The sequence below is a fragment of the Podarcis gaigeae genome (assembly GCF_964106915.1).
Source record: "Podarcis gaigeae genome assembly, chromosome: 15".
Classification (NCBI taxonomy): Eukaryota; Metazoa; Chordata; class Lepidosauria; order Squamata; family Lacertidae; genus Podarcis; species Podarcis gaigeae.
This window is the reverse complement of record NC_139692.1, coordinates 30,151,130-30,169,718: the sequence shown is the minus strand read 5'-3', so window position 1 is coordinate 30,169,718 and position 18,589 is coordinate 30,151,130. Positions and strand designations below refer to the sequence as shown.

Genomic DNA, 18,589 nt, shown 5'->3' with positions numbered 1-18,589 from the left:
ACCCTCAAGGAGGACTTGAGTGCAAGAGCTCTCTCCCCTCCTGTGGTCTCCACCAACTGCTATTCAGAGGCATTGCTGCTGCTTCCGACTGGGGGCAGCCCTCTCCATCTATTTGTGTGATCCTCAAAGTTGGTGGCCCCCACTGCCTCCTGCAGCCACAAGTTCTTGGTCTGTTTGGGGCACTTCCCAGCCCTACTGGGCTCCCATCTCTTTCGCGCTCATCCATAGCTGTCAACTTTTCCCTTTTCTTGCGAGGAATCCTATTCGGAATAAGGGAATTTCCCTTTTAAAAAAGGGAAACGTTGACAGCTATGCTCTCATCTGACCTGCAGGTAACCACCATGCCACTCACCTCGTCGTCCTTCTCCCGGATCAGCTTCTCCGTCTCCACATCTGGTGTTGAGGGGATGGCCGGAATGGGGAAATCTGTCCCACTTTCTCTTGTCAGTTTGCTATTTATTTATTTTAGAGAGAGAGAGAGAGAGAGAGAGAGAGAGAGAGAGAGAGAGAAGCCATCAAGGCCAAAAGCAGCAGAGATGTGTTTGCACCCACCACCACCACCCCGACTCTGCAAGACACAGCTGTTCAGAGATGCCTAAACAACTGGCTCTTCTCCACCCCACACTGAGGTCCTTAAATTTACTCACTTAACTGCTATCCTACAAGGCTGTCACAAAGTCATCCAACAATTAAAATGAAGAGTAACACTTTTGAGGAGGGGATGGGGAAGCCCAGCATCAGGCTCTTTGGGAAAGTGTTGCTCTCAAATCGCTCTTCACCCCGCAAAGCTTACCTAAATAAGTAGGACTTTCTGAGCCTCCACAGCGAACCAGAGTGTTGAACCTTCTCTGGGAACTCACTCCAGAGTCTTGGGGCTCTTGCAAAGAAGGACTTTCCTCCTCTGTCGGTCTGCTCCAACAAGGGATGTTTTTAAGGAGCATCTAGAGATACAACAGGTTTCCCCCCACCCAGATCTGGCTGGGCTACAACTTCCAACAGCAGCAGCAGACCTTGGGGCTCTCAAATTCCAGCGGGGTCCTGTGCAATGCCAAAATTCGGCACCCCTTCGCCATGTGCTCGCCATTCTAAATAATAGTGTTGGTGCCTCCCCCCCCCCCAAGTGGTTTCGTTCCCCTCAATCCATGTCTGCCATCAGCCCCAGTCAGCATGACCAATGGTCAGGGATCCTGGTCTGCAAGCCCAGCCAGGTCGCTGAGCATCTGTGGGTCAAGTTGAACTGTGGAACTCGCTCCCACAAGATGTAGCAATGGCCACCAGCTTGGATGGCTTTAGAAAAGGACTAGGCAGATTCATGGAGGAGGAGGAGGAGGAAGCTATCAATCATGGCTACCAATTCTCCTTCCCCTGGCAGAGGCAGTCTGCCATGGGGAGAGTTGTTGTGGCCAATGTGTAGAGAGGATGCTTGACTAGGTGGGTCTTCTTAGGTTCTGCTAGGTGGCTTTCAAAAGATGGAAGTGCAGGATAAGTTCTGCTGACGAGGAGCTCATGGTGGGTGTGCAGCTACAGAGACCCCATCCTGCTTTTTCTTTGGTGGGGCAGTCTAAGTCCAAAAAAAGGACTGTCTTCTGCAAAGGACGACACCTGGCTTGGCATTCAGTAGGTCCAAGGTTCAGGCCTCCAAATTGGTTTCTCCAAGCAGGGCTGGGAGAGGCTTCCTCTCTGAAAGTCTCTGCAGACGCTGCTGCGAGTCAGTGTAGACAATACTGGGTGCATCTGTCTCAATAGAAGCTTTCTATATAATATTTCCATGGCTTGATAAGTGGCCAAAGGGCAGAGATGTTGTTGCAAAGGCAGATTAGTGGATTTGGAAGAGGGGGATTAATGGGGCATGCAGGCAGATGGTTATATTGTGCACTATACGCTTGTGAAAATATACCATTAATTAATTTAATTTTTTTAATGTCAGCAGGGGCTCATGACATTCCCAAGCATATGTGTCCCTCCCATCCAATTTCTCTCCAGCTTTTCTACCCCAGCCCCAGTCACAAGCTCCTGTGATGGGGAGACGCATCAAAAAGTCAGGGCACATCCCCAGAGGTACCATCATGCACAATGGTTTTTGGAGAAGCGCTGGTTCTCGGTTCATGTGGGAACCCTGTGCTGTGTCAAGCCTGCTGAGAGATGCGTTTCCCGGGTTTTAATGAGCCTTGGGGTGTGTCCCTTCCAACTCTGTCATTCTGTGAGTCTATGTTCCAGCCCCAGCCCCCTTCCTACTCCCTCTTGCCTCTGAATGTAGTACCACAATCCTGCTTTGTCCCCGCCCTAAAGGGTTCTTAGGGTAGCAGCAGAAGATATGGGATGACCCAGAGCACCTTGGCCAACCACCATAAAGGATACTGATGCTATAAGAGGGCCAGTGTGTGCAGTGGTTAGGGACTCAGACTTGGACCTGGGAGAGACCAGGATTCAAATCCCTACTTGGCCAAAAAGTTCACTGGGTGACCTTGGGCCAGTCTCTGTCTTCTCTCAGAATAGACTGCCTAACAAGATTGTTGTGCGGATCATATGATGATGAGGAGAACCATGTACACTACCATGAGCTCCTTGGAGGAAAAGGTGAGGCATAAATGCGAGAATTGAAATAAATAAATTCAATGCTGCTTCATAGAGTCATCTGAATCTGGTGACAGTCTGGACCAGGCATAGGCAAACTCCGGCCCTCCAGATGTTTTGGAACTACAATTCCCATCATCCCTAGCTAACAGGACCAGTGGTCAGGGATGATGGGACTTGTAGTGTCAAAACATCTGGAGGGCTGGGGTTTGCCTATGCCTCGTCTAGACCCTCTGAACGTTTCAAGGCTGACCTGTAAATTCAGTGCAGTTCCTGATCCCCCAACCAAACTTTCCAATGATCTGGAGAGCAGCCTGGAGAGTAGCTGAAGTGGAGTGAAAGAAGAACATGGCACATGGCCTTAAGGAATGAGGAGTGGGCCGTGGGCAGCCATCTGCCAAAGATTATTTAGCTGTGATTCCAGCACTGCAGTGGGTTGGGCTAGATGACCCTTGGGGGTCCCTTCCAAGTCTACAATTCTATGATCCTGTTCTGATGCACTTTGTCAAAAGCCAGGTTGTGCAGTGTATCAATGCCCCCTTCCTCCACACAGAAAACTTAGTGAGGTGGAGGGCAAATCCATGACACAGGCTTCCCCATTTCCCACGCACTCTCCATCCTTGTGCTATGACTTCTGCAGTTGTCCAGTGATGGCAATATGACACTCAAGAATCTCCTGCGCCAACCCTTGTTGGGTGAGAATCTACTTCAGGGGTGGGAAACCTCCAACCCATGAGCCAAATTGGGCCTAACAAGGGTCCCTGTTTGGCCCATGAGGCCATTGCCCACAAGCCATGCCCTACATTTAAAGGGCTGTCACGTGATGACTTTTCAGCAGAGTTTGGATGGCCATCTGTCAGGGATTCTTTAGGTGACTCCGGGGGCGGGCAGTGTCCCTTCCAACCCTACAATTCCATGGCATCCAGCCTCAGCCAATTAGCGGGCCTTCAAAGCGCTTTCCAAGCCCTGGAAGGTGCTTTGAAGTCCCTGCAATCATCGCCTGACGAAGGGGCCCGCCACATTCACCACTGGTGGAGAAGCATCACCACTTCCAGCGCTGATTTTGGGCAAGATTGCGCTGATTTTGGGCAAGATCTCAACCAAATGGACACCATCTTGCTCCCAAATTGGCGAAATTGCTTCTTTGTCGTCGGAGGGGGGAGGGGAGCAGGCAGGGCATGCCGCCTGAGGGCTTCTGCTGCCTGAGACAGAGGCTTCACCCTGCCTAAAAGGTGAGTCGGCTCTTACTTGACATCATTGTGACATCACATGATTGACAGCCTGCACTGGCAACCTTCTGGGGCAGAGGTGGGTGGGGCCAGAGGAAAAGCTGGGCTCACCCAACAGCAGTGACTTCCTTTGATGTCTTTACAGCCAAATTCTCCTTTGCTTGTGAAGCTCCCGTCCACTTCAACAGAGCTGACCTCAAACCACATCCTATATTTTTGTTTTCTCTCCTGTTAAGGAACAACCCCTCCTTCAATCCCCCCTCCCCAGCTGCAGGCATGGCTATTTAGGCTCACGACAACATCATCCCTTTGCCAGATGTGGAGCACAAAGGTGCATGGCCCTTTGGGATCAATAGTGTCATGCCAAACGGGGGGTACACTCCTCCCCCCCAAAAAAAACACATTTTGCTTTCCCACAGACACAAGGCAAAGGTCCGAGACAAGGATGGGTTAGAAAGAAAATGATTTATGTAAAAATGCACGGACGCCAGACAAAACACAGGTCTCCAGGAGAGAAAGAGAGAAAGAGAGAGAGAGAGAGAGAGAGAGAGAGAGGAGGAGGTTGGTGGCGCAGCCCCAGGGTGGGGGGCGGGTGGGAAACCCCGCGCGGATCTTCGGCCGGGAAAAGGGACCTCAGTCGCTCACTCCATAGAACAGTCGCTGCAGCAGAGTCTCAAAGATGAGGAGTCCCTCCTTGGTTCCCCCAAAAAGATGGCGGCAAGCAGAACAAGGGAATTGAAACACTAGGCTTAGATTCACCATCAGGGAAACCAAGGCAGACGGCGGCTGAGACATTGCAGGGGTTGGGCTAGACGACCCTTGGGGTCCCTTCCGACTCTACAATTCTATGTTTCCCATTATGTTGGTCTTGCCCCTTGATCTTTTGTGGGGGGCTCATGGCTGAAGATGCCAACAGAGGGAGGGGAGTGCAGAATAATACCCCAGACAACTGAAAGGTCAACCCATGGGTTGTGTAGGCAGAGCTTATAGTTTGGGTGTGATGCACCTAGAGGCGTACTTGTCCTTGGCAAGGAGTTGTATCAGCAACCCCCATAGGATAAAAAAATACCACTTTTCTGCAATTGCCACATTAGAAATTACAGTGGTGCCTCAGTTTTCGAGCGTCTTGGAAGCCAAACATTTCGGTTTTCGAACGCCAAAAAGCTGGAAGTAATTGCTTTCATTTTTGAAAATGCCTCGGAAGTCGAAGGGCTTATGCTGAGTGTTTTTCGATTTTTCCAATTGAACTTGCAGCCAGCCCTTTGCGCCTCGGTTTTCCAACGTTTCAGAACTCGAACGGTCTTCCGGAACGGATTACATTTGAGAACTGAGGTACCACTGTACTACATTTTATACAACCCTAGTAGTCAAAGCGTCCAGAGTGAGGGCAGGGCAGAAGGGAGGAAAAAATTGCATGCCTTCGTGCCACAGTGCAAGACGGACTGGAGGCTTCTCCTGGAAATGATCTTGCCGTGACAGCAACAGGTGTGTGGCCACACACACACCATACACTCCCTAGTCTGGTGATTTTTGCCACCCCCCACTTGTTTGGTCTACGTCCCTGGTGGGGTCTGGCTTCCCCAACCCCTAGGTACACCTCTCTCTGTGGTGTGTGTGTATTCCCCTGTCCTTTGGCCGAGTGACAGGAATTCCAACTCCAGGGAGCAAAAGGGCAGTCACGGAATGTTGGCAAACTGAAACTCTTGTTGAGAAAGCGAGAGGTCAGTTTAGACGGGGACTGAATGCAAGCAGAGCATGGTTGGCTGGAAGGGGGCAGAAGAGGAAGGCAGCTAAGAGCAGAGGAGATCCAGAACGGGGTAAGAAGCTAGCAGCCCGAGGGAAGGAAAAGGGTTGTGGGTTAAGAAGCATGGAGATCAGGGAATCACGAGAGGACGGGGCAAGATCTGAGAGGAAGAGGGATATGGAAAAGAAGGCATTAAGGGGCTGAGGGAGGACTTGGGTAGCAGCAAGGTAGGTGGGCCGTACATGCTTTTAGGATGGAAGGAGAGGGTGGGCATATGAGCTTCAGAGACCGACAAGCTACAGACCAAAGAGGCAGAGAAAGCCACTAGGGGGAGCTGGAATTCAATCTACTGGTTGGAATTAACCAAAGCAAACTCATGCTGGGGAGTCCCTGGGATGACCACCTCCAACCTGGAACCACCCAGATGTTCTGGACTAAAACTCACGCAGCACATAGCCTGTGGAACTCCCTTCCACAGGAGGCAGTGATAGCCACCAACCATGATGGCTTTAAGAGAGGGTTAGACAAATGAATGGAGGAGAAAAGAGCTACTGAAGGCTACTAGTCACAATGACTGTGCTCTGCCTTCAGTGATGCTTCTGAATACCAGCTGCTGGAAACTCCCATAAAAAAACATCTGGAGGGAAACAGCTTAGCAGGGGCTGCCCTAGTGGAATGGTTACTGATCCCTCCTTCTTACGGAGGGAGACCTCTCTACCCTTGATCATTTTTAGGGTACTCAGCCTGAGGACAGAGCCTGTTATTGTGGTTGATCTCTTATCTAGTTAGTTCATAAGATTTATACATCCCTTGACTGCAAAACAAAGCAAGACATCACACCCGGTTTACAGAAAGAATTAAAACAATAAAAACATCAGCAGTTAAAAAGAGCTATTGAAAAATAATTAAAATCAACAATAAGCTGAAAACCAGAATAAAGCACACATCAATGTTCTGCGTGCCTAGGTAGGCTTGCCTAAACGGAAATGTTCTTAGCAGGCCACCAGAAAGAGTACATCAAAAGTCAAAGAGTACAGCCTAAGTCAAGAGGCAGGGAGTTCCAAAGTGCGGAACAGTTATTATATGCTATTTCCGCAAAACTAAGTGGCGCTGTGGGTTAAACCACGGAGCATATAGGACTTGCCAATCAGAAGGTTGGTGGTTCAAATCCCCCCGACGGGGTGAGCTCCCATTGCTTGGTCCCTGCTCCTGCCAACCTAGCAGTTCGATAGCACGTCAAAGTGCAAGTAGATAAATAGGTACCGCTCTGGCGGGAAGGTAAACAGCGTTTCCATGCGCTGCTCTGGTTCACCAGAAGCAGCTTAGTCATGCTGACCACATGACCCGGAAGTGGTACGCCGGCTCCCTTGGCCAGTAAAGCGAGATGAATGCCGTAACCCCAGAGTCGCCCACGACTGGACCTAATGGTCAGGGGTCCCTTTACCCTTTACGTTTTTAAGTAGTCAAGTGGGTATGTAAGGGGTAAGGTGATCCTGCAAGTAAACTGGTCCCAGGTTGTTGGGTTTGTTTGTTGTTGTTTTTATAACCCTTTAAGAGTAAAGGGGTGGGGGGCAGGCAGTTCCTTAAAAAAAAAAATGCTCCAAATAAACCAATGGATTTCAATTGTGAATAATTTATTTAAGTTGCAAAATGGTGGCCTGTTGTGGTTTTAATAAACTCAAGTCCTGCTTTGGGGGGGGGCGGGGGCTAAAACAATAGTGTTTTCTGGGTTTTTTTTAATAAAAAAAGAAGAGATAATGATCTTGGAATCGTAGGCAGCGCTAACCTTCCTGCAGAATCCTTCTCTCTCTCTGTCTTACACCCTCGCCCCAGCTGGGGGCACTCTCCATCTCTCCGCCTGAAGCCTGTTATTAGGGTGGAGGGGGCAAGAGCATGTTATTGAGATTGGGGAGGGGGAGTCGCGCTCCGTCCCAGAGCGGGGGCATATCCCCCCCCCACTCCCTGATCCCGCCAGCCCCAGATAACACCTGCAAGCGCACACAGGCTAACGGCTTACTTGCGATTCCGCTCTTTGACCACCATCCTGGTCATGCTCTGGATGCACTGCGCCCGGTAGTTCTCGTAGTGGGTCTCCCGCGTCACGTCCTTCAGGTCCTGCATGTGGGTCCTCACCAGCATGGTCCGCAGCTTGACAAAGTCGCAGTGCAGAGGGTTCTCCACTGTGCGGGTGAAGGCAGCATTAGCGGGCGGAACTCCCCACCACATGACAGGGTAAGGGTGCAAATGAAGACGCCTTTAAAAGTGTGTTGTTGGGGGGTGGGATTGTACAAATTCATGGGGGATAGAGAAGTCTGGTTATTGTGTGGCTACTAGCCATGATGCTCCTGAATAGCATTTCCTGGAAGCCGCAAGAGTGGAGAGGGCTCTTGTGTTTGAATCCTGCTTGCGGGTTTCTCACAAAGGCATCTGGTCAGCCACTGTTAGAACAGGGTGCTGGACCCAGGAGGGCTTTTCTTATACAGTGGTACCTCGGGTTAAGTACTTAATTCGTTCCGGAGGTCCATACTTAACCTGAAACTGTTCTTAACCTGAAGCACCACTTTAGCTAATGGGGCCTCCTGCTGCTGCCGCCGTGCCGCCGGAGCACAATTTCTGTTCTCATCCTGAAGCAAAGTTCTTAACCTGAAGCACTATTTCTGGGTTAGCGGAGTCTGTAACCTGAAGCATACAGTGGTACCTCGGGTTACATATGCTTCAGGTTACATACGCTTCAGGTTACAGACTCCGCTAACCCAGAAATAGTACCTCGGGTTAAGAACTTTGCTTCAGGATGAGAACAGAAATCATGCACCGGCTGCGCGGCGGCAGCAGCGGGAGGCCCCATTAGCTAAAGTGGTGCTTCAGGTTAAGAACAGTTTCAGGTTAAGAACGGACCTCCGGAATGAGTTAAGTACTTAACCCAAGGTACCACTGTATTCCAGCTTCCAGATCCAATTGTTCAGGGCCGGAGCAGGCATTATAAAAGGACATGGTGTGATGTCATATCATTTAAAGCCCCCCCACAACCCACCATTGCCACTCTTCTTTATTGGCTGATACTTGGGGAGGAGGGACAGATAGAGGGGGGACACATCAGGTCACATGCCTTTTTCCTCTGCATGTTACCAGAGAGATGCAAGGAGATGGTTTGAGGCTATTCCTTTCTCTGCACACAAACCGTGCATTCCTCCGAACACCTGTAGTTCAGCACTCAGGAAGGAGGGAGAGAGGACAAAATCCTTCTGGGACTTCTACCCCACTGCTTGCAAAGGTAAGACACCCCACTGCCAAAATTAATTATTTCAAGCCCCTGTAACTGGTCATAAATTCAGTCCCTGATCAGTTTTGGGCTGGCTTTGTTCTGCTTCCTGCATGGGCCCGCTAAGCAATTTGTTGCTGCTGCTGATGTTGTTGTTGTTACTACAATTACTGCTACAAAAATTTCTATGCTGCCCTTCATCCGAAGATCACAGGGCCATTTACAATAAAAACACAAAAATGCACACCATAATAACAAACTACAACAACAACTGCCCACCAACAGTTTAACAGGCTAACTAAACAAAGGGATGAGAGGAATGTTTTTGCCTGGTGCCTAAAGATATGTAATGAAGGCCAGCCTCCCAGGGGAGAACATTCCATGAGTGGGTAGCCACCACAGAAAAGGCCTGTTCTCGTGTTGCCACCCTCTGGAACTGTTATAGAGGAGGCTTCTTCAGATGAAGAAGCTCAAGGTGGCAAACATGGTTCACCTCCTTCACATTTTATCCTCACCTCAACCCTGTGAGGTAGGTTAGACTGAGAGTACGGTAAGTGACTGGCCCAAGGTCACCCAGTGAGCTCCATGGTCAAGTGGGGATTTGAACCCTGGTCTCTCCCAGGTCCTAGTCCAAACACTCTAATCAATACATCACACTGCCTCTCTTGAGACCGAGCTCTGGCCTAGTTTAGGCATCATGGAAAGTCAAACGTTTGTTTGTTTGTTTGTTTGTTTGTTTGATTGCATTTATATCTCACCTTTTCCTGCAAGGAGCTCAAGGTGATGGACATACTTTTCCTTCCCCCCATTTTCTCCCTACAACAACTCTGAGAGGTAGATTAGACTGAGAGGCAGTGGCTGAGCTCAAGGTCGCCTAGTGAGATTCATGGCTGAGTGGGATTTGGTCTCCCAGGTCCTAGACCGACACTCTAACCACTATGCCATGCTACCTCTTGCCTCCAAATTCAAGATGAGTGGCTTTCCTTGCAGGCACAGCAGAACCAGCACAATCTAGGAAAGGCTCTGTTGGTTACCTTCCACGATGCCCCACGGATACAGCCTCCCACGGATCCGCCGGCCTTTCGTCTCCACCACCGTGTTGCTCCCAATGACGGCGAAAGGGATGCTCTCCTGGAAGAGAACAGGGGCAGTCAGGGGCCTCGTGGCATTGCAAAGAACACAAGTGGCTGTTTGCAAAATATTAGGAGCACAGAAACAGGGAAGGGATGGCTCAGGAGGTTTCTGGCCTGGGTCACTTTGAAAAGCATTCGTTTCTAAATCTGCTCCATCCATGTTTAAAAAAATATATATTTATATTCCACTTTTAAGGAGTTCAAGGTGGCATATATGAGTCTCCTGCACCTCCTCATTTAATCTACACAACAACCCTGTGAGGTTGGTTAATCTGAGAGGCAGTGGCTGGCCCAAAGTGAACTTCTGGGCTGAGTGAGATTCCCAGTCCAAAACTCTAACCGCTACACCACCCCTGGCTCTCCATTTCCACCTTAACGGAATGTTAAGTGGTCATGGGGTGTAGCTCAGTGGCAGAGCACCTGCTTGGCATGCAGAAGGTCTCAGGTTCAATCCCCAGCGGCATCCACAGGTAAGGCTGAATCCTGAAACCCTGGAGTAGCTACTGCCAGTCTGTGCAAAGAATACTGAGCTAGATGGGCCAGTGGTTTAACACCATATAAAGGTGAATTTCAATGTTCTTACATTTTCACACACACACGTACAGTGGTACATCAGGTTATATACGCTTCAGGTTACAGACTCCACTAACCCAGAAATATTACCTCAGGTTAAGAACTTTGCTTCAGGATAAGAACAGAAATCGTGCAGCAGCAGCGTGGCGGCAGCAGGGGGCCCCATTAGCTAAAATGGTGCTTCAGGTTAAGAACAGTTTCAGGTTAAGAACAGACCTCCAGACCGAATTAAGTTCTTAACCAGAGGTACCACTGTATAATGTATTTAAACAGGCATTTCAACACATATTTTTTCACAAAATATATCCTCCCCCTCACCTTGAGGGCTTGATCCTGAAGCTTGAAATCCTCATCTTCATCCGAATCACATTCAGGAAACTGGTAGATGCGGATTCCAAACTGATCAATTTCATCTCGGATCTGAAGAAGAGGAACTTAAAATTTATACACAGCTCGACTGTAAAGTGCAAACAAACCTCAAAGCACTTTACAAAAAAAAAAAAAAAAGATTTTAAAAGATTTAAATTGCCAATAAGAAAATCTAGCAACAACCATCTAAGACATTCGAAAAGTTAAAATAACCATAAAAGCAGATTAAAACTCGCTTCAGCTTTCTAAACGTTTTGGTAGGCTTGTCTAAACAAAAATGTTTTTAGCAGGTGCCGAAAAGAGGGCAGTGAAGGCGCTTTGCCTGATATCAAGAGGCAGGGAGTTCCAAAGTTTAGGTGCCATACAACTAGATCCGGGTTCTAACAAATGCAGAACGAGTATTACATGGCATCTGTTCCACCAACTGAGTGGGTGTGCATGGGGTAAACAAATTCCTAGAAACCTAGAACCGTATAGTTGGAAGGAACCCAAAGGGTGATCTAGTACCCACAGCATCTGGTTGGCCACTGTGAGAACAGGTTGCTGGAGCAGACGGACTCCCTTTGGCCCAATAGTAGCCACGAGGCTCTCCAGGTGCTCCTCTGGCTGGCATGAGAGGACAGTGGCGTAGCGTGGGGGGTGCAGGGGGGGCGGGCCGCACCGGGCACAACATCTGGGGGTTAGGGTTAGGGGGCGCAAATTACTTGCCTTGCCCCGGGTGCTGACAACCCACGCTACGCCACTGTGAGAGGATCTCAGGTCACAGCAGATATCCTGGGACAAAGGCGCTTCTCCTGAACTTCCCACCGCCTGGGAAAGTAGGCAGGGCCACCAGGAAAAGGTTTTAAATATACTTTTAACAAAAAACCAGAGGCGTTTTTGTTACGTATAATTGGAGACGAAATTCCTTAAAAAGATGCACATTTATTTATGCATGCTACAACGGCAGCAAGGATACCTTTGGCTCAGAAATGGAAGCAGCAGGAACTTCCAACAATGGAAGAATGGCAGACTAAGACGATGGAATATGCAGAATTGGCAAAGCTAACGGGGAAGATCCGAAATCAGTGCTGTAAACTGTTTGAAAAGGACTGGAGTAAATTTATACAATATATGAAAGAAAACTGTAAACATTTGAAAACGTTTGTAGGTTTGAGTTGAAATATTTTGTAATGTTAATATTGGGACCTGGTTTACATTTAATGAGGTACATTTTATTAAGAAAGAAAGAAGGTAAATAAGTGGTTACAAAAATGCTAAGATGTAAGTGATTATTTATGAAAGCCAGAGAGTGGGATGGGGGGAAGTCAAAGCTCAGTTTGAGCATTGTTTTTTGGTTATGAGATTATGTAATGGAATGTGATTATGGTAAAATGTAAACTCAATTAAAAAAATTATTAAAAAAAGGAAGGTCCTCATCTCCCCTCCCCGCTCCCAATTCCTCACCTTGTTCTTCATTCGCTCAACCTCAGAAGGCATGAGAGTGTCCGCTTTGGCTAGAACGGGAACGATGTTGACTCGCTGGTGGAGAGCCTTCATGAACTCAACATCCAGAGGCCGCAGCCTGCCAAGGAGAGACAAGGCTAGTCTCAAATGTACAGCGCACGCACGCACGCACGCACGCACGCACACACACTGTTTGTGTTAAGTTGATTCAGCTCAGTTCAGAGGATGGCCGCATCTGGCTGTGCTCTGATGTCCATCGATCCCACCTTCGTCGCCAGTGTTAAGTTGTGGGCGAACATATCAGACGACACAGCGATTCTTCCAAAGCAGCTCTTTATTTGTAAACTGGAACAGAACTGAACTGAGGAGCTCAGTCAGCCTGCTTATATAGAGCTCTGCTTATATAGAGCTCCACTAGAATGCAACAGTAACCATTTTCTGTAACTAGCCAATCACTGAACGTCACTTTCGATTCTTCATTTGCATACAAACTATCCAATCACTGAACGTCACTTTCAATCCTTCATTTGTATAACTATCTACAATTTCCCCCTGCTGGCCCAGGGTGAGAACTTCAGTACATAACAGTTTGGGGACGACTCAGTGGCAGAGCAACATGCAGAACATCCCAGATTCATTCCCCAATGGCATCTCCAGGTAGGGTTTGGAGACACTCCTGCCTGAATCCCTGGAGAGCTGCTGCCAGTCAGTGTAGACAAAATGAAACAAGAGGAGCCAATGGTCTGACTAGCATAAGGTAGCTTCCTAATTAATCCAGCTCTCTCTTCTCATAAGGACTAGAATCTTTGTTTTTAGGGAAGGTCTGCAGCTCAGTGGTAGAGCTTGGCAGACAGACCCCTGCCTGATAATCCTGGTGAGCTGCTGCCAGTTAATGTAGACAGCACTGAGCAAGACAAGCCAATGGTCAGACTCAGTATAAAGCAACTTCCTGTGGCCCTAGGCTTAGTTTCTGTTTAGTTTTTTTATTAAGTGATTTATAAAATTTTCAAAACAAAGTAAGGAAAACTTCAAAATTGTATTTTCTTTGCTGAATAATGAGCCCAGGTGATGTGGTCCAAGATGCACACTGAGGTCTTAGCTGATTGTTTTGCAACATCACCAAGTTTTGTCTTTCTATTCAAATTATTTCATTGAAACGTAGAATTGTGAAGCTGGAAGGGACCCCAAGGTTCATCTAGTCCAACCCCACATGGCTTGGACGTTTTGCAACAATTTGGGACAGATCCGTCAGTTTCAGCATCTCATCTGCCCAATTTTTAGTCAAGTTCTGTAATCATCCCATGCCCCTTCCAGAGCCCAGGCAGGCCAGACTCAGTTCGTACCCGTGGCCAAAGGGCGAGATGAAGTAGAGGCAGCAATGGACACGGTTGTCCAGGATGTTCTTCCGGTTCAGGCCGCTCTCGTCCCTGAAGTACTGTTCAAACTGCTGGTCTACATAGTCAGCCACTGGCTTCCAGCTGCAGAGGGAATTGGGCAGGCTTTAGAGAGCAAAAAGTCACCAATGTGGTGCCCACGGGCACTAGTGTGCCCACCAGCGTTTCACATGGCACCCACAAAAGGTATGAGTAAATATCATGAGTTCCCCCAGCCCCATACTAATCAGAATCTAGGCAAGTCATCTGCTATGGCTTCTGTATTTGTTTGTTTGTTTGTTTGCTTGCTTGCTTGCTTGCTTGCTTCTCTACTGTTATTATAATCATGTTTTTGTCTGTTTTTACCATAGCAACTCAAAGCAGCTTACAACTATTTTAAACAAACCAACACAAGCAGACATTAAAAGCAACATTAAAAAAAAATCTAAAAGACAATTGTGTTTTGAAAAATTACATTAAAACATTTCGCCCGAACGAAAAGGACTTAGATAATTAAAAGCTAAAGACCTGGTGTAAAAGGAAAGCTTTGTATTTCCTATTTTATATTTATATTCACAATTTAGATTTATATCCCACCTTTTTCTTTCCAATGAGCTCAAGCTGGGCTACATTACTCTCTCTCGCTCCTCATTTAAGCCCCACAACAACCCTATGAGGTTGGTTAGGTTGAGAGGCAGGGGCTGGGCCTTCAAGGTCACCAAGTGAGCTTCAAGGCCAAGTGGGGATTTGAACCCTGGTCTCCCAGGTCCAATTCTGACACTCTAACCAGTACACTATGCTGGCTCCCTTGGCTTCTGTAGTTTCCTGTCCTGAGCCATTTTTTAGAAAGATCGCCAAAACCTACACAAGGGTTGCCATGATTCCAAATTTTCTTTGATTTCCGCCCAGACGCTATTTCCGAATTTCACAGGGCTGCCTGTGAAGATGGTTCATAAACTTCAGCTAGTGCAGAATTTGAACATATTACACTGATCCTGGTCCAACTGCACTGTCTACCAATTAGCTCCAGGCCCAGTTCAAACTGCTGGTTTTGACCTATAAAGCCTTAAACAGCTCAGGACCGCAATACCTCAAGGATCACCTCTTTCCAGATGAACCTACCCAGACCCTGAGATCATCTTCTGAGGCCCTTCTTCATGTGCCTCCTCCACCAGAAGTTTGGAGGGAGGCAACATGAGAACGGGGCCTTCTCTACAGTGGCTCCCTGTTCATGGGATGCTCTCCCCAGGGAGGTTCACCTGGTGCCTTCATTATACACGTTTAGGCCCCAGAGAAAAATGTGACATCTAAAGCCCTTTTAAAATGTGTTGGGGAGGGGACTTTATTTGGGTTTTTTTAAAAAAATTATTATGATGTATTTTGTGTTTTTATATTGTGATTTTATGTTGTAACCACCCTGAGACTTGCGGGTATAGGGCAGTATACAAATTCAATAGTTAGATAGTTAGCTAATAATAATACAGTCGTACCTTGGAAGTCGAACAGAATCCATTCCAGAAGTCCGCTCGACTTCCAAAATGTTCGGAAACCAAAGTGTGGCTACTAATTGGCTGCAGGAAGCTCCTGCAGCCAATCAGAAGCTGCGGAAGCCCCGTCGGACATTCGGGTTCCAAAGAACATTCGCAAACCAGAACACTCACTTCCGGGTTTGCGGCGTTCAGGAGACAAAACATCCGAGTACCAAGGCATTCGGGATCCAAGGTACAACTGTAATAATAATAATAATAATAATAATAATAATAATAATAATAATATTCAGGCCCTAGATGCAGTGGCGTAGCGTGGGGGGTGCAGGGGGGCCGGCCGCACCGGGCGCAACATCTGGGGGTTAGGGTTAGGGGGCGCAAATCCACGGGTTAGGGGGCGCAAATTACTTGCCTTGCCCCGGGTGCTGACAACCCACGCTACGCCACTGCCTAGATGAACCCGTTTCACTGGCAGATCAAAGCACTGCAGCTCTCGCCTGGATCCTGCTCTCATGGGATTTACCTGCCTCACAGCCAGTTAGACTTTGTCTTCCACATATTATTTTTATCCCTCCTTGGCCCCCACCCAAAGGTCAATGGTTTAATGGGATTCCCTCCAAGCAGCTCTGCTGAGAATCTGCCAGGGCTAATTCCTCTCTGCTTCTCTGCTGCCCCCCAACCCCCTGGGAGGTGGCCGTACCACTCTGTGTTGTTCAAGGCATCTCCAAAGCCTGGCGTGTCCACGATCGTGAGGCGCAGTTTGACGCCCTTCTCCTCAATGTCCACCACATGCTTGGTGATCTCCACCGTCTGGAGGATCCGTTCTGGCCATGGGGAAGATGGAAGGAAGGAGTTCAGAACATGGAGGGTTTGAGGAGGAGGAGCAGGGGGCCCGGAGGGAGTAGGAGAGGATACCTCACCCTCAAACCCTGAGAATCCCTCTCTGCCAAGAACATAACCAACAAATCAGGGCAGGATGCGTCCAACCAGGTCAACGTTCTGGGTATAAGAAGCAGTGGCTGTCCCATCCTCCTCACTGCTTCATCACCAGCATCTAAGTATTGGAGGTAGACTATTCCTAAACATGGAGGGTTTCTTTAGCTGTTACAGATAGCAGCCGCTGGCTGGCGTGACCCCCATGAGAACTGCCTTGCAGGGGTCTGCTGAGCCCAGAAAGGCCTGCAGCTCAGAGTTACAGCACCTGCTTTGCATCCAGAAGGTCCCAGGTTGCATCCCAGGTAGTGCTGGGAGTGCGTCCTGCGTGACACCCTGCTGCTGCCGGTCAGTGTCAACAATACTGAGATAGGTGGATCCATGGTCTAGCTTGATATATGTTGCTATGTCTTAAGGGAAAAGCCATAGCTCAGTGGCAGAGCATCTGCTCGGCATGTAGGAGGTCCCAGCTTCCACTTCCACTGGCATCCTCCAGGTAAGTCTGGAAGAGATTCCCCACCTGAAATCCTGGACAGCTGCTGCCAGTCAGTGCAGACAATACAGACCCAGTAGCCTGACTTGGTAGAAGGCATTTTCCTATTCCATTGGGAGCCAGCCAGATCCCCCCTGTGTGGCCTGAGAGCAACACCCCCACCTGCTCCCCCAGTTTAGCGCTTCCGCTGTGTCAGAACAGGGGCAAAGGCTGGTCCAGAACTCCCACCGACAGACCTACCTTCGGCATTTAAGAGTTTGCGGTCTTTGTACAAGTCTGTGAGGAAAAGGCTGTTCACCAGGGTGGACTTCCCAAGCCCGGCCTCTCCTGTGAAGAGAAAGTGGAGTAAGATCACTCAACAGGAAGGTGGATCCTTAAGAATCAGACTTTTGGGAAGAAAAGGAAAAGTGCAGACCAAAGATAGCTTATTAAATAAAGAGAACAAGCTCAGGCCATGCTCAAGGTGGTACTATTTAATATTAAAAACTTGGGACCAGTTTACATTTGAGGTCGCCTTATCCCATACGCGCCCACTTGACTGCTTTGATCTGGCCCTGTTACAAGTGCCACATAATATTCGTTCCTCATTTGTTCTTACAAACCTGATCATTTGGTGTGGCAGAATCTACACTTTGGAACTCCCTGCCTATTGAGATCAGGCAGGCGCCTTCGCCATACTCTTTTCGACGCCTGCTAAATACATTGGATATCCACAAGTTCTAGTGTCATGGGGGACGACGACCTTTCTCTACCCTCTTTTCTCATGCCATGCCTAATTCCACACACTTCCATCATGTCTCCTTCTACTCACTTTTCCTCTCACCTTAAAAGCCCATTTCCTCATAAGGGAGTTACTAGTGTGGATGACTATGAGGGAAAAGGTTAAGGCATCCACCCTGGGGTGGCAGCTTTGCCCTCTGATGTGCCACCACCCTCTGCCAGCCGCAATTTCCATCCTGATCCGGTACTGGCCAGAACGCAGTCCCCAGAAGGTCTGTGAACCACCCAAAAGTGCGTTGGAAGTGCTCCTAAACATACAGCTTCAACATAAGTTGGCAGAGAGCTAGAAACTTGATAGCCTGTTTTAATCAGAATTCATTGTCGTGCATTGCACTGGATCTACCTTGAAATATTCATGTGTAATTGAGAAGGCGGGAAGTGGGAACAACTGCCCCCCCCCAAGTGCCCTGGTACCTGCAACCATGAGAGTGAAATCGAAGCCCTTCTTCACAGACTTCCGGTGGACTTGATTGGGGAGCGTGGCAAAACCCACATACTCTTTGTCGTCCTGGAAGGAAGGAAGGAAGGAAGGAAGGAAGGAAGGAAGGAAGGAAGGAAGGGGAAATGTGTGGTTAGAAGAATCTCAGAATTCCAAACAGCTGGAGCAAGTCAGTCCAAACCACTTATTCATATACTTCTTGTTGTTTACTAGCCATCCTATCCTTGAGAGGCCTGGCCTTGTAAAAGGTTTGAAAGACCCTGCAACAAAAATCATATGCTATATATTGCCTAAGAGAGAAACACCACCTAACTGGACAGTCCTACACGCATCCACTCTGAAGAAAATCCCATGGAGTTCAATGTGTGGTGGGGATACTCCACATGCTATATTTCTACCATCTCCAGCGAGGTCCTCCCAGAGATTGCTCGTGAGATTTATCAGTTTATTTAGAACACTTCTTAGCCACCCTTCAGCCAAAGCTTCCACCAAGGCAGGGTGGGCAAAAGTGTGAAGGAGATGAATTCGCAGGATGGTTGGAAAACACGTTAACATAACAAATGACAGGAAGGCAAAAGAACGCATATGCCATGCCCACGAAAGCTAAGCACCCGCCATTTTAAGAAATCTAAACTGGGTTGAGGAACCTGCACTCAGAAGACTGGGCAAGCTTGTTTTCTGCCACTACAGAGGGCAAGACCCATACAACCCTACTCAAATGACAAGAAGATTCTGACTAAACATTAGGAAGGGCAAG

At 48.3% G+C, this 18,589-nt stretch overlaps 1 protein-coding gene across 2 annotated transcripts in view; it reads right to left on the bottom strand.

Moving 5' to 3' along the window:
* Window positions 1-18,589, bottom strand: part of LOC310832603 (septin-4-like) — a 32,545-nt gene that overhangs the window by 1,334 nt on the left and 12,622 nt on the right. The window contains exons 3-11 of one of the 2 annotated variants that reach the window (XM_083714698.1): window positions 17,808-17,901; window positions 16,854-16,940; window positions 15,888-16,011; window positions 13,671-13,805; window positions 12,328-12,445; window positions 10,831-10,932; window positions 9,841-9,937; window positions 7,565-7,727; window positions 353-452 (exon numbers count right to left, since the gene is read on the bottom strand). In XM_083714698.1, the coding sequence (XP_083570824.1) occupies window positions 353-452; window positions 7,565-7,727; window positions 9,841-9,937; window positions 10,831-10,932; window positions 12,328-12,445; window positions 13,671-13,805; window positions 15,888-16,011; window positions 16,854-16,940; window positions 17,808-17,901 (1,020 nt within the window). Of the gene's footprint in view, window positions 1-352; window positions 453-7,164; window positions 7,413-7,564; window positions 7,728-9,840; window positions 9,938-10,830; window positions 10,933-12,327; window positions 12,446-13,670; window positions 13,806-15,887; window positions 16,012-16,853; window positions 16,941-17,807; window positions 17,902-18,589 lie in introns of those variants that run through there. The other variant, XM_083714699.1, reaches the window with a different exon arrangement.